Source organism: Microtus ochrogaster, unplaced genomic scaffold (assembly GCF_000317375.1).
Source record: "Microtus ochrogaster isolate Prairie Vole_2 unplaced genomic scaffold, MicOch1.0 UNK1, whole genome shotgun sequence".
NCBI lineage: Eukaryota > Metazoa > Chordata > Mammalia > Rodentia > Cricetidae > Microtus > Microtus ochrogaster.
The window spans coordinates 35,666,785-35,681,633 of record NW_004949099.1 but is presented as its reverse complement, the minus strand read 5'-3'; the positions used below and the strand labels follow the sequence as shown (position 1 = coordinate 35,681,633).

General features: G+C 51.1%; 1 protein-coding gene across 4 annotated transcripts in view; it reads right to left on the bottom strand.

The window, feature by feature from the left end:
• Positions 1–9,807, bottom strand: part of Slc6a12 (solute carrier family 6 member 12) — an 18,101-nt gene extending 8,294 nt beyond the window's left edge. The window contains exons 1-7 of one of the 4 annotated variants that reach the window (XM_013353081.2): positions 9,778–9,807; positions 9,094–9,323; positions 6,183–6,317; positions 4,718–4,858; positions 3,866–3,953; positions 2,589–2,721; positions 914–1,048 (exon numbers count right to left, since the gene is read on the bottom strand). In XM_013353081.2, the coding sequence (XP_013208535.1) occupies positions 914–1,048; positions 2,589–2,721; positions 3,866–3,953; positions 4,718–4,858; positions 6,183–6,317; positions 9,094–9,307 (846 nt within the window). In that variant the 5' untranslated portion in view covers positions 9,308–9,323; positions 9,778–9,807. Of the gene's footprint in view, positions 1–913; positions 1,049–2,588; positions 2,722–3,865; positions 3,954–4,717; positions 4,859–6,182; positions 6,318–9,093; positions 9,324–9,449; positions 9,463–9,488; positions 9,751–9,777 lie in introns of those variants that run through there. The other 3 variants (XM_005365158.2, XM_013353080.2, XM_013353082.2) reach the window with 3 other exon arrangements.
• Positions 9,808–14,849: the final 5,042 nt, after the last annotated feature.

Here is a 14,849-nt window from a genome sequence, read left to right as displayed (position 1 = left end):
AAAAAAAAAGTCAGGCACGGGGTATGTACTTGTAAGCCCAATGCAAATTCAGGAGCTCCCTGGCCAGGCAGCCTAAGTCCCAGGCTGGTGACAGGCTCAGGAGTGGGTGGGGAGTAACCAGCCCTCAGATGGAAAAATATTCAGAAAACCAAATTGTACCTGTCCTAACAAGGACCAGCTTTTTCTTAGCACTGCTGCCTGTATGGACACAATGGAACGGCTATTTCCAAAGGGCTGATATTATGAGAAATCGAGAGAGAATTTAACATGCGTGGTAGGACGAACTTCGGCCAGACACACATACCGCACCCTTTCTAACGATAGATCTGAGAGTCCGTAGCTCTGGTGTTGTGGACAATCACCCTCAGATACTGATAGACTGTGTCTATTTAAAAGTAGGCGTCACCTCAGAGTCTGAGGCCAGGGGTCAGGGTCCAGCAGGGCAGGGAGATGGTCTATTTGCTCCACTGGGCTACCCTCAGCAACAGACGGTACTTAGCTATTAAAAGAGGCCCTCGGGATATTTTTGCTGAATAAATTATGTTTGGAGGGGATATTACACAGATGCTGAGGTGAATTTAAAGGTGAATGCATTTAAAGGTGAATTCAATGGCATGGAAAAGGCTCGTAATATAATTTAAGTCAAAAGGATCTATTTCTCTAAATGAAATTATCTCAACTGTGTTTGCACATGTGCACCATGTGGGTAGGGAGGTGAGAGGGAGTACACTAATAGTGGTGATGGGATTTCTAGAGCCTTCCATTCGTTTCTCACAGTTTTCTACGCTATCTAGTTCTTCTCCAGGATACAACTGTTTCTTTTAAACCATAGGAAAATTAATAGAAGACTTTGGAAGCACAGTATAGTCTGGTGAGGACACATCTCAGGTAACAGTCCCCTTGGGGTTCCCACCTGGGGGTCCTTGAGGCGAAGCAAGTCTGGCTTCAGGTAGAAGACAATGCCCTGATAGGCTCCAGGAAGGGTGACACCCCGGATGAGAAGAATAATCAACATCAGGTAAGGAAAAGTGGCTGTGAAATAAACAACCTGAAGGGAAAGCAGACCAAAATCACTGCTGGCATGGATACCCAAAGGCGGGGAGGAGCGGGGTGACAAAAGGGGAGGCAGGGGTTACCATGATCGTCCTGCCCCACCTCCACCGGTCCCCAGGCCGAGCAGATGGCCAACACATTCATCACTGGAGCTCAGATCTCAGACTTCACACAGCCGCTGGCAAGCGCATAAAACATTCCACACCTCCCCTTACACATTCCAGTGGCTCTGACTCCCCAGCAGCGTGATATACACCACCAGCAGGGAGGGGACGAGGGGAGAGAGCAAGCAGGGAAGGTAGGAGAGGAAGATGCTCCCAGGCAGCAACCTTTCAAAGACACCTGTAAGTCCAGAACCTGGCCTCCTCCATCCACCATCCCGGGTACCCTCCCCAAACCCCTGAGTGTGGGTGCCCCTCCAGGAGGAAGGTGACCACACTTGTCTGGCAAGCTGAGGCCAATTTATACTGTAATTTTCCAGGTCATGGCTGGGGCAGCACAGTGGCCTGAGCATCCTAGAGACTCCAAAGGGACTCCATGCTGCCCTGACCTTCTTGTGTCTGTCTGGGCGTCACTGTCACCAGCACTGTTCTCATCTTCACTGTCATTGCCTTTTCTGACAGCCCAAGGGATAAGGAGTATTATCACCATTGATGGTGATCTATCTCTGGGAGGCTCACGCGTTTGAACACTCGGTTCCCAACTAGCGGTACTACACTGGGAAGTTCTGGGACTGTGTGTGGGACCTTAACTGTGAGATGGGCATTGTTACAAGCCAGCTCTGCTTCCCATCCCAACCCTTGGTTGGCTTCCTGGTCAGCATCAGTCCAGCCGCCTCCAGTTTCCACCACCACCATGACTGCACTCTCTCACACCCCAGGCTGAAATCAACCTGTCCTCCGATATGGCGCTTCTCAGTCCAGGCGCAAGGGCAACCAGAACATTTAGAACCTGCCAGTCTTGATTTTGAAAAGCGTGAGCCATCACTCCCAGTTCTCTGGACTGGAAATGATGCCCAGGTCTGAAATCTCACTTCAGAACAAGCCCACTGGATGCCCATTCTTAACTTAAGCCCCTTCACTGATGGGCACTGACCCCCAAGATGACTCTATTTGCTAATGGGTATGGGAACTCTTCTTCATGTATCCTTTAAATACAACAGGAAAGTCATAAGAATATGTGGCCCTGTCACACATAATGGAGAGATCCACGGACGCACACAGGAGAAGAAGAGTGGGGGGCAACTCCCCCTACCCTCGCAATTGCTGGCTGCTTGGAAACTGATGAGCTCCAAACATGAGACTCTCCTGGTTTACTCTGCTCTAAACATGGCTCAGATAAGCAGGTCTTTAGAATCCTGTTGCGGGGAAAAGGTCTCCCCTTGTATTGAGTTAAACCCTTGTTCCTGCAACTTTACCTGTTCTTATATGTATCTCTCTCCAAATGCTCTTGGTTCTGCTCTCCTGAGGGGCCCTCTCAAGTGTCCCTGAGGACTCTGTGACTGTGAGCACTCCTAAGGAGCCAAGGTACCTTACCTTACCCGTGGACTTGACCCCCTTCCAGATGCAGAAATAGCAGATGATCCAGGCAAGCAGGAGGCACAAGGCCAGCTCCCAGCGCAGGGACCCCAGGTCATGGATGCCCGATGTAATACTCAGAACCCGTCTCCTAAGGGATTGGGAAAAATAAGTAACGAGTTGAAAGACCAAAAGAGACAATCTGCCTCTGTCGCCAAGTCTCCTGAATCAGAGTTGGCCCAGTGGATGACACTCCCCGGGGATTCCACACCCCTGCCCTCCCCAACCTCTCCATGGCCATGCCATGTTCCCACCTATGGTCTAGTTAAAAGACCAAATCACTGTAATCCCACAGGTATCCGTGTCTTTCTAACTTATCTAGGCTTCTCCATTGCACAGCGAGATAAAGAAAGTGAAGGTGCTGAAATTGGGAGTGGGTGATGGAGAATAGACACGGCCATGCCACAGGATCAGAGGGAGGTGATGGAAGTGTGCTGCCATCTAAAGATGAAGGTGGGGGCATGCGCACACAGGAGAGAGTTCAGATAATCCAGAAAGGGCAGGTGGGAGGACAGGGGTAGGCAGGTGAGTGCTGAGTGCGTGCAGGGTGAACCAGTGGAGAAACAGGTCATGCAAACTGCCTGTAGAGATGGAGGTGCGCACCGTCCTGCAGGAGGGAGAATAGGGAGCACATTTCTGTGGCGAAAACACCAGTCAGTGCCAAGCTACCCACTGGATACCAGTGCGCCCAGCTCAGAAGAGACGCACACAGCTGGCTGCCAGGAGATGATAAAGGTGGTTTCCATCACCCTGCGGACAGGTGTCCAGGGATGTGTGGGTACCGCTGGAGTGTGGGGATGGCATAGGACAGCCGTGAGAAGGAGCGGAGGCAAACGGGAAAATTCAAGTTTACAGACATGTGAGGGCTTGGGGAAGTGTGAAGGTATAGGCAGGAAATCAAGACTGAATGTTAAGGTTCCCTTATCCCTCGGCGCTATGGATCTCGGGGGGCAGAGGGTGGGTAATGCTAGAAAGCGTGTACAGAGTCTAAAGCAGGCATCAGCTTTCAAACCCTCATGGTAAGTATGAAGGTGCAGATAGGCCATCAAGGCAGGATGTGAAGGTTCTCTCATCTCTAAGTGATACAGGTCTGGGATGGGTGATGGATGGGTGACGCTGGAAGACTGCACAGAGTCTTAAGTATGCACCACCAATGTTCAAGTTTGCACAATCCAGACATCCAGGCTCCCTGTGCTTAGGACCCCTGGCATATCGCAGCCAGGTCCAGGACCTACTCCCAGAATTCCATGACAGGTGAGGTGAAGTTCTCAGAGTGGCTGGCCGCTGCGGCTGCCGAGTGGTTCATAAAGTCCACGCAGTGCTCTGTTGGGGACAAGGTTGGGATGACCATCAGTTAGGGACCAGATGAGTACAGATGCCCTTGAAGCACTTGCCCTCTGACCTTGCAACTAATGCTTCCCACCATTTCTAGGCCCAAGAGTTTCCTCAGGAGCCAGGGTATCAGTGGGACCAGCTCCTCTTCCCTGTAGAGCCTATGTCTGCTGCCCTTGCTCCCAGTGAGTCTGCCCACTCCTATGAATGCCCTGGCATCCACCAGAACAACACAGAGCACAGACATGCACAGCCCACATGGGAAGTTCCCATCAACCACCCGCCCTTGGCCTGCCCATTGTCACTCTGACTTGTCACCCTACAAAGAACCTAGTCCCTGCGCTGGAATTCTCCAGTACTGGTCTCAAGGTGGGCTCTTCCTTCTCTCATTTCTCTATAATTACTACACCCCTTTTCTCACCCATCAAGGTGAATTCTTGTTTTGTTGATTAATCTACCTCCATCATAGCCAGGTCAGACAATGTGGGATCCTATCACCCCTTACTCACCTTTGACAGGGTGTTCGATGTGAGAAGTACCCAAGAACTTTTGCTAAATGGAGGCGTGCCATGGTTGCATGGCAGCCCCATGGATTCTGTCAGAGGTCTACAGCTACACAGAAGGACCAGGCAGTAGAAGTGACAGCACAACCCACACAGCTCACTATAGGGCAGGGTCTATGATGCCCTCTGTCACAAGCCACCATGGGCCAACCTCATGGGCAAGGCCCCATGGCAGGGCGGACACACACACACCTGTGTTCCAAGAGTTGCTGCACGTCGTCCAGGGCAGCTCCCAGGTGAAGGAGCTGAACAGGTAGAAGAGAGCCCAGGCAAGGATGATGATGTAGTAGATGTTCAAGTAAGACTCAATGACCACAGATGCCATGCCAATGCCTTCAGGAGCAAAGAGAGTCAAAGAAATCAGCATAAACAGGAAAACCAAGTCACATGGGTTCTGCCGGTCACATGTGCTCCTACACCGAACTTCACATATGGGCATCTTAAGGACAGTGGTTAAATTCCTTATCTTACATATCCTCCCATTCCAGCAATAACACTTCCTCCCCAATTCTTTCCCTCCCCTTCCATCTCTAGCGCTATCCCCAGCTCTATTTCTCCCTGTCTACCTTTCCTAATTTTCTATTACCATCATAATTACTTGCAGAATGAAAAGTGGCAAAGCAGGAAGGAGCAGGGCGAGCTTGGTGAGAGCAGCAGAAGCCAGTGAGGAAGAGCTACCCTGGAGGAACTTGGTCTCCTCGGTGGAAACACACTGTGGAAATTCTCACTGCGCCCTTAGCTGCAATGCTTCACTAGGCTGGAGAACCCATTAAGGGTCTTCTAAATACTACAAGAGACCAGCTTATGCCCCAGGAGGTGCAGCTTGCAATCAGTCTCATCTTTCCCCAGTGTTTGGTCAGGGAGCCTTCTCAGGAGCCAGGGAACCTAGTTTTTATCAGACACACTCCCTCTGTTCAAATAACCCAGGTAGCATGGTCCTTCAGGAACTAGCATGAGAAAAGATCTCTCTCTGCATCTTAAGTGTAAGGGATGTCTCAGAAGCAAGGGGGCTCAGGGCTCTCCATTGCAGCTCGGGGATCTGGCCAAGCCACTAAAGGAGGCTGGTGAGAAACACCCCCAGCTGCTGTGTCCGCATCACAGATCTCCAGAGAAGAGAGAGCACACTGCCCATAATCGAGGCGAGAAGAAAAGAGCACAGGAGGCCCTGGTTCAAACTCTCAGCTAATGGTGCCACTCCATTTATCTGTAGAATGAGGTCAACGAAGTGATGAGCAGCCTGGGTAATGGGACGCACACAAAGTGCTCACGTGAACACTGGCACAGCCAGGCTGCACAGAGGTTGGCTGTCGCCGTCAGCAGGGTTTCTGTCCTTATGCCCTCTGAAGCCTGTTAGGGTCATGACATGGAGTCAGAGACATACTTTCCCTGGGTCAGATGAAGATTAAGGTTCAGGTTTCTGACTGCGTCTTCCAATATCCACACCTCATTGGGTACCTATAAGTCTGTACTGTTTCTCTTGACACATCCTTCTCGCTGGTCATCTTAGCTTTGGGCCCCAAGAAGCTTATGTCACGCAGCACAGGAGAGGATAGCGTGGAGAGTGGGCCCGGGGATAGGAAAGCAAGAGCAGCGACAACAGTAGAGGCAGGGCAGGATGGTGAGTCCAAAAACTGAAAAGGGGAAGGTTGGCGCTCACCCTGGAGGAGGGGACAGATCTTCCTCCAAGCAGTAACACTCCCCTGGCTGCTGTACTGACCCAGTGCCACCTCCAGGAAGAACACCGGGATTCCACAGCTGAAGAAGAAGATGAAGTAGGGGACAAAGAAAGCTCCTGAAAGGGAAAAAAAAAGGCAGAGTCTGAGCCACTTGCTGCTCACGAACTCAAACTCCCCTCCAGCATCTCTACCCTCAGCCTCCTTCCTCACACACCTAACCACGGTGTCTCCCCCTGCCTAGCTGCATGCTGTCGGGGATGCCCAGAGATGATCCTGACATGGGCCCCAGGGAAGGCAGGCAAAGTGTTGTGGGACAATGATCTTATACCCTCAAAAGATTTATCAGTTGTATTGTTTTAATATAATTTAATTTAATAAAACACTGATTGGCCAGTAGCCAGGCAGGGAGTATAGGAGGGGTGGCCAGAACAGGAGAATTCTGGGAAGAGGAAAGATGCAGTCTCTGGTTGTCACTCAGACATAGAGGAAACAAAATGAAAACGCCTCCCCGAGACAAGTACCAAGCCACCTGGCTAACACAGAAAAGAACTATGGGCTAAGATGTAGGATTTAAGAGTTAGTAAAAAGCCTGCGCTACTAGACCAACCAGTTTATGGTTAATGTAGACCTCTGTGTATTTCTTTGGGACTGAACAACTGCGGGACCTGGTGGGACAGAAACTTCTGTCAATGAGAAAGAAGTAAATCTTAAGACGGATGCTCCAATAAATGAACTAGTTACTACGCTTTACAAATCAAATCACATATTAGTTTTGAAAGAAAAGCATGTGTTTTGTTTAATTTGACAGGCTTGGTAAACTATCAAGATGGCTACATTTCAGAAATAAACAGACAAAGCCAGTTGGTAGCTCTCTTTGCTCACCAACAGTTTCCAGAGGACTTTCCTCTATCCCAGGGCCTGTTTGGTCTGCCTGCCCTGCAGCAAACCCTACAGGGACCCTGGGAGCTGCTGCTGAAGCATTATCTCAGCCCAGAGGTCCCTCCTGGGAAGAGGATTCTTGCTTATCTGCGCATTAGCACTTTACTAGTGCTTTCTGTATTGGACCCTCTTCTAAACTGCAGTAGCATAGAACCCTCACAAGCCAGCTTCCCACCAGGGAGAAAATGCTGTCACCTTTACAGATAAGAGAGCCATCCGGTAATAAACTGGCTCTGGTCACAGTGTGGGGAACCCTGGGCTTTTCTCCAGAGCTTCCAGCACATCAGCACCCCCAGTGTCCTCTCCTCCAATGGGCTGATCTAATCCTAGCCCGAGATCACCGCCTGGCCACAGCCTCCTGGTGTGTCCCCATCTGTATACCTAAGCAGCCTGACACTGTCCACGGGGACCTTAGCCAATACGGGGATTCAGTTGGGAGGTTATTTTAGACTTTCTCTCCCTTTGCTCGGATCTACCTTAGGCAATGGCCCGGCCACTGACTCTTCCCTGAACCACAGAGCCAGAAATAAGATTTACAGAAGGCTCTCTCCTGGATGAGGCATTTCTTAAGGGTGGCTAAGTTTAGTGGCTCCCCTCTCTCACAACCAGAGGTGAGCTTATACTAATACATTATTATCTTTCTGCTCTTTTGAAAGGAGATTTTCTCTGCAAAACTGTGTTTTGCAGATCAAATCTTTCTATGAATCTTTCTACATATTTAAATAAAAGATGAATTTCCATCCAGTAGTGCCTGCGGTCAGGGGGACATGAGCCCTGTTATCACAGGGAGTTAGAAGAACAATCCTAGCCTAAAGCAAAACAAGGACATTTCTGTTAATCTATGACATCATGTTCCCACATAAATCTATACCCAGCTTGTTTAGAATAAGGAAAGAACTAACTCCTGGTATTTATCATTTTTCCTAGAACCCCCAAAAGCCAGTGGCTCCAAGATGAAAGCCAAGGCGCCTCATTTGGTCCCTCATATTAAAGCTGGGAGAAAGAAAGATGAGGTGGGGAGCCAGCCTGCTCAGTCGCAGTCAGTCCCTGGTAGCCTTGGAAGAACGCTTCCAAAAACATTTGGGTGCCAGACCCCACCATGCTCAAGACTCTTCTATGAAACAGTACAGTCTAAAGGCAGGACCCATCCACAACTTCCAACTCACTCACCTTAAGATGTACTATCAAGGGAATGACAGGAAAAGACTGTGTACTCTTAGTACAGATGCAACTTTTTTAAAACCATTTTTGATCCACAAGAGGGTGCCTCCATCAATGCCTAACCTGTGTCAAAGGGTTGGGCACACCTGCTAGATATTCTTCAGGTAAAATATAAATGGGGTTTAGAACACTTTTCTAAGCAGTGATTATCTCTATTCCGTTTCCTTTTTCTGGAACAGTTCTGATATTATAATAAGAATACACCACTTCTGCAAGAACTACCTTCCAGACCCAAGAATGAATCCCATTGGTCACAGAGGGTCCCTCCTCCGCCTTCTTCACGTCTGCTCAGATGTCGCCCAGGGTCCCTCTGTCTTCTCCCTACCGTCCTCCTTGTCACTCAGCTCGTTACCATGACAACTGCAGCTTTCACCAGAATGTAGCACACAGACCAAGTTCTGGCTTGCATCTAGAACAGAGCCTTGGCTCATGAGAGGCCTGCAGTCACGGGAGTTGAATGAATGAATGAATCCCGTTAGCCACTATCATCCATCAGAGGTAATGCAGAAGCTAAGAACCCAGGCCCCATGTTTCTGCTGGTTGACTCACCTAAATCTCACAGAGTCCTGGATAATGTATCACCCCCAGTTCAGAAAGAGGGATACTGAGGCTAGAGATGGAGCCTTCGAGATTCATGGCAGCCCCCTTCCATTTGACCACACTTCCAGAGAAGGAGTGGCGCTGCTGGCCGGGCCCAACGCTCCCCACCGCATCACCTGAACATGAACTCACCACCTCCATTTTTGTAGCAGAGATAGGGAAACCTCCAGACATTGCCTAGCCCAATGATCTCCCCAGCCACTGACAGCACAAACTCCATCTTGTTGGTCCATTGGCCTCGATCCTTCACCTGGTCCTCGCCGTTCTGGTCCATCATCTCTCCTTCCTCAGGGACCCAAGAGACCACAGGATACCCATCTTCATGGACTGCAACTTTCCTGTCCATACTGGATAGGGAGCCCCTGTAAGGTAAGGCAGGACTGTGAGAGGCAATAACCTGGGAAGGAGAGAAAATGTCTGTACACACACACACACACACACACACACACACACACACACACACACACTGCACACCCATCCCCCCTCACCCTGATCTCTCCAGCCCAGCTTTTCGGTTGGAATATTACCTTTCTTCCCAAGCTCTTGATGGCATTTATACCTAGAGTGATACTCTGCTCTCAGAGCTATGAGGTTGGGAAACAGATTCAAGCTTGCCAAGTCTTCAGCCCACAAAGCAATGGACGAAGCAGGTTTTTAGGGGTCAGAGACTTACCGGACACTACCCAGGGTAAAGCTGTGATTAAAACCCCATCCCTGAGAACCTTATAGCTCAAATCCCTTTTGGACTTTATAACCTGCCACCATCCCCACCGGCCCCTCTCTCCAGATCGCCAGTATACTGCGAATAACAGCAACCTTGTCTCTGTCCTCCAGACCAGAGGGCTCAAAGGCTGCTCAAAGGGTGCCGGGGTTAAAGGGCAGGTGCAACGGAGGTGGCTCATGGGGCTTTCCTGAGCTGTTAGGATCGATGGAGACCTGGTAAACATGGGAGCTGGCTCGATGTGGGTTCTGATTGGGAGGGAGGGAGGAGGTGGGTCCTCTAGGCAAGGCCAGATGAGGATACGATTGGCATCAGGGCCAGCTGCAGGCCTTCAAGGAAAGCTGTTTCTTTGTATGTCTGTCCTGAGAAAGGTTAGGGATTCTGGGGCCAGGAGGGGTCGCTTGGATGGTGGTCATTTCAAGATGACCGCAAGATACTGAATGCCTGGCTCGTACAAGCACAGTCAGTCTGGCAGGAGCTGCCCATTGTGGCTGTGCCATTCCCTTCCCCCTGAAAAGTCCAGCGTTCCTCAAGCTTCCCTAGGCCACTGTCTGTTTTCTGTCCCCCTTGTCTGTCTGTCAATTACCAGGAGGTAAAATTGCATTTGGAACTCATGGTTGTTTTCTCATCCCTCCCTCCATACAGCTGATGATGCTGAGGATCCTACTGGCCCTGCTCCCAGGGATATGCCAAGGAGGCAGAGCCTAGACTGTCAGGAAGGCACTGTTTATTGGCCCTCACCTCCAGGGCCACTCGGGAGAGTCAAATGACCAGGTCTACTGAGCACTCTGTACTCCTCCAGGGCTCTGAGGAAGCACAAGGGAGTCTTTTTATGAAGGAAGACTCTGTTTATTTGTTGGTCCTTTTAACCCAGGCAACAGCCCAAGCCCAGGTCCGTTAGAAAGGCGTGGACAGGAGCCCTAGAGTTGTGGAAAATTTTGAAGGTGATTTGGAGGGTGCAGGCTATCCCAGGAATGAGAAAGCAAGGCAGGGCGAGGTTCTGGAATTGGGATAGACTCAGAGTTTCTTAACTGCAAGCTCCATGTAGGAACAGGATAAGGGGAGGCACCAGCTTCAGGCACAAGGGAGGAGGAGGAGGAGGCAGGGAGGGAGGGGCTCCAGGCTGCAGAACCAGAGTCCATGGGTGTTCGGTCCCAGGGGAGAAGCCAGTAAGGCCTGAGCCCAGACAGAACTGAAACTGTGACACCCTGTCGAGTGGCCCCTGAATCATTTCCAAATGATACATAACAAACAAAGGACTAACGAAGGAGCAGAAAACACCGCCACAGAAGCCCCCGACAGGAAACCAGGTTCACCGGGATTTGCTAATTACAGCAAGGACAGGTCAACATTTGGGTCAAGATGAGTCTAAAGACATACCGTTCTTAGTATCCACCATCAGACCTCATCCTGACGGGCTCTAAGTTACTAATACTATTGGACTCCCATTACAGGTGAGGAAGTGAGGCTCGAGGCGGAGAATGACACCTGACACGAAGCTCATGCTCAGTTAAGTGGATCCCCAAGGGCTGACCCAGCTGACCAAGATAACACGTGGTGGTGCGGAGTCCTGCTTTGTGACTTGGATAAATAACGCCTCCTCCCTAAGCCTTAAATCTAGAAGACAGAATGACCCCTTCTCAATAGGGGCATTGGCCGAGCAGAGAGTAAAGGTAGAGAGATGTGTACAAGACCACAGCAGGCTCTTTGCAAGACAGGGGCTAGCTGGGCTCAGAGCAAACCCCAAGGGAGCTGGCAAAAGACAACCCTCACTCTCTCCAGACCACTGGAAGCTATTGCAAGATGAAGATGACCTCAGGAGCTAGAGGGGAAGACGTGGTGGGGAGGGGAGAAAATGAAATAATGAACGAAGGGAACAATGGAGGAGAGCAGGGTCAGGGTAGCAAACCCAGAGCCCAGTCCCGGCCTGAAGCTGAGCTTTACCAAGGAGGAGAAGGAAAAAGAGAACCTGAGATGAATAATGGCCAAGGGCATGAACTTTCTATAGATAAGAGATTGGTGCTGGAGAGATGGCTCAGGCGTTAAGATCACTGGCTGCTCTTCCCGAGGACCTGGGTTCCATTCCCAGCACTGGCATGGTTTCTCACAACTGCTTATAACCTCAGTCCTAGGGGATCCCTCGTCTGGCTTTCTCAAGTACCAGACATGCATGTAATGTTCAGACATACCTGCAGACAAAACCATCCATATATATAAATAAACCAATAAAAATTCTTCAAAAGGTTTTTGAGAGGAGCATATATCATAGGTAAGATTGGAAAACCGAGGCAGAAGAATAAAAGCAAAGGCAAACAAGAGGAGAAGAGCCAGAGCCACTGTGAGTGGAGGGAAAGAGGCCGAAACCACAGCACTGAACATTTAAGTTAGACTCAGGGGGAAAATGTCCAGGAGGACATTAGCCATAAAAACAAGCTGCACAGAGACCTCTCTTTTATTTTATTTTTATTACTTATGAAAGCACGAGGACCAGTAAGATAGCACATGCCTGAGATCTCCAGAACTTGGGGCAGAGGCAGGATGGGTAAGTCACAGGTCAGACCAGCTCTATAGTCAGAGCCTGCCTCCCAAAAACAACAGCTCCACCCCCACAGTGCCCTTTCACCTCTAGTCCTTTCGCTAGGAATGACTCAGTGACAGCAAAGACTACCCGTTCCCCTTCGCAAGCTCTGGTACCTGTTCAGCTCTGTGTCTATACAGGCTGTCCAGACTGGGACAGGCTGGGGCAGGCTGGGGGCAGGGGAGGGACTTCAGCACACTCGGGTGCCCTTGAGCATATCCTGGGCTCTGTCTTCAAAGGACTAGAATGTGCAGTCTTAATGCTCTTCTTAGAGCTACGCGCGAAGGGTTAGACAGAAGCCCTCTCTGGTTCTAGGAGGCGCTCCAGAAATCCTGCCTGCCCACACAAACTGCTAGGCACCTTCACTCCCAACCCCAGCACAGAGAGACCCAGACCCGCTCCAGCCCATACCCACATACCAGCACCCACCCCTGCACACCCTGGTGCCATTCCGTCACGTCCCTTTGCACACACATACCTGTGTGCATGGCCCCAAAGCCTGGCTCCTCGTAGCCCTTCACACCAGGTAGGCAGCTGGGCTCTGTAGTGGCAGCCCACATCTTCCCAGGCCCCTCCTCAGCCCTAGTCCCAACCCAGGTGGCTTCCCCTCTTTTGAGAGGAGCCCAGGCTTCCTGTGCTGGCCCTGGCTGATTGAGAGCAGGCACCCCTAAGCTGTGACCGTTAGTTTCAGATCCATCCACTCACCCTTCCTGCCTCTGGGAACGAAACGCCCTCCCCTGGCAGGCAGATGACCCGCCTCTTTCACCCACTGCTCAGGACCAGTTCCCCATCTGTGGATTCTCCTACTACTCAGCTGTCCCTTTGCAATCATTGTGTGGCTAGTGAGGGGACCGGCGGCGTAGCATCGGAGCGTGTCCAAAGGTCAGACTCCCTGCGGCCTCAGGGGACCACAGTTCCCTGCTTCCTGCCCAGACACAGTTCTGCCAGGTCTTGCCTATGGTTGAGCCCTCAATCCTCCAGACCTAGGGGTACAGACACTGTGGGACCCAGACTGAGCGCTCGCTCTTCGACAGGCGTGCTTCCCACTCACCTGGTCTCTCAGCTCAGCCAGAGCTCTGACTCCTAAAAGAGGTAGGTGTCTTTAGACCTGGAAGAGCAATTCTCACCTTCACCTCTCCTGCTCCTCCCTGCCACAGCCCCACCCAGCGGTCCTGAAACACAGAGACAGAGAGACGACAGAGGAAGGGGGGACAGAGACATGCCACAAGCAACAAGAGAGATTGAAAAGTCTATAAACCAGGATTACATCTACCCTGGAGAAGTCCAGCCTTTCTAACCCTGTCTCTGTATCCCCTCCATCCCCCTCCCTCCCAACTCCCTCCTAGTGTCTTCCCAGTGGGCACTGTCCAGGACAAGCCCCCCAGAGCCTTGCTGAACAGGTAACAGCCCTGGGCAGCCCTACCTCCCTGACCTCTCTCCTGCTCCCAGGCCTTTACCCTTGCTCTCACCTCCACCCCTAATACTGGCTCCTTCTTAGGCAAAGCACAGCCCCCTCTTACCAGAGCAGTGGGACAGGAGCCACCAACTTCCAGGCTAGACACTGAGGACCTTGGGAGGGGAGCTGGCCTCAGTGACGAGGGCATGGGAGGAGGGTGAATCACACACTGGAGTTTTCCACCAAGTACCTGCCCTCTGTGGCTCCCCAGCAAAGTCGTAGACCTTGCAGCCACTGCCTTCTCCTTGGGATTTTCCTAGAGAAAGTTCCAGAGTCGGCACACCATGGGAAAGGGAATGCAAATAGGATCTCGGGGTACAGCCCTCCCACCCTGACTTTCCTCTCCTCCCCTACCGCGGTCCCTCAGTCAAGGCAGATTCTGAGCCTCGGTTTCCCACTTGGAAGAAGTGGATGTTGTGTGATTTGCAGGGCTACTGTGAGGGTAGAAGTCCACATGGCCATGCCTAGGGAATCACAGGTACGGAAGGAGAGCTCTCTGTATTTGCTATAGTATCTGAAGGGGATTCTGGGATTCAGGCACTCGGATTCTGGGCAGCATTGAGCTCATCTGCAACAGCCTGGCAGCTGTCAAAGGTGATTCCACATGGGGAATGTGTGTCCCCTCAGCCACGATGGGGAGGATTTTCCAAAACAGGGCTCTGTGTGTGTCTTCACAGTGTGGATGTGAAAAGGCCAGTGGCCTCTGGGAAAGCTGAGTTGCTTCCTCGATGCTGAGTGGTATGGAAACAGAGGAAGTTGTGGGGAGAAAGGGAAATTTCCCTCTGTGTGGACTTCCCCTTTGTCTGCTAGATCTTCCTTAGCAGCGGAGGGTGTGAAGTGAGACTGGCAGCCTGTAATTTTCCACTGGCACCCACCCCCTGGCCTCTGTTTCCCATCAAGAAGAACCAGAGTGAGTCCATCTCTTAACCCCTTTACCTCAGTGAAACCAGAAGTGGGGCTGGGGACCAGCCCTGGAAGGAGAAGCCATGACCTGCCAGAACCCACACACCTCTCGGTCATGCTCAGTTGTCATGGTACAACCTGTGCCTCTGGATCTGAACCTGTGCCTCTGGGATCTGAACTTGTGCCTCTGGATCTGAACCTGTGCCTCTGGATCTGAACCTGTGCCTCTG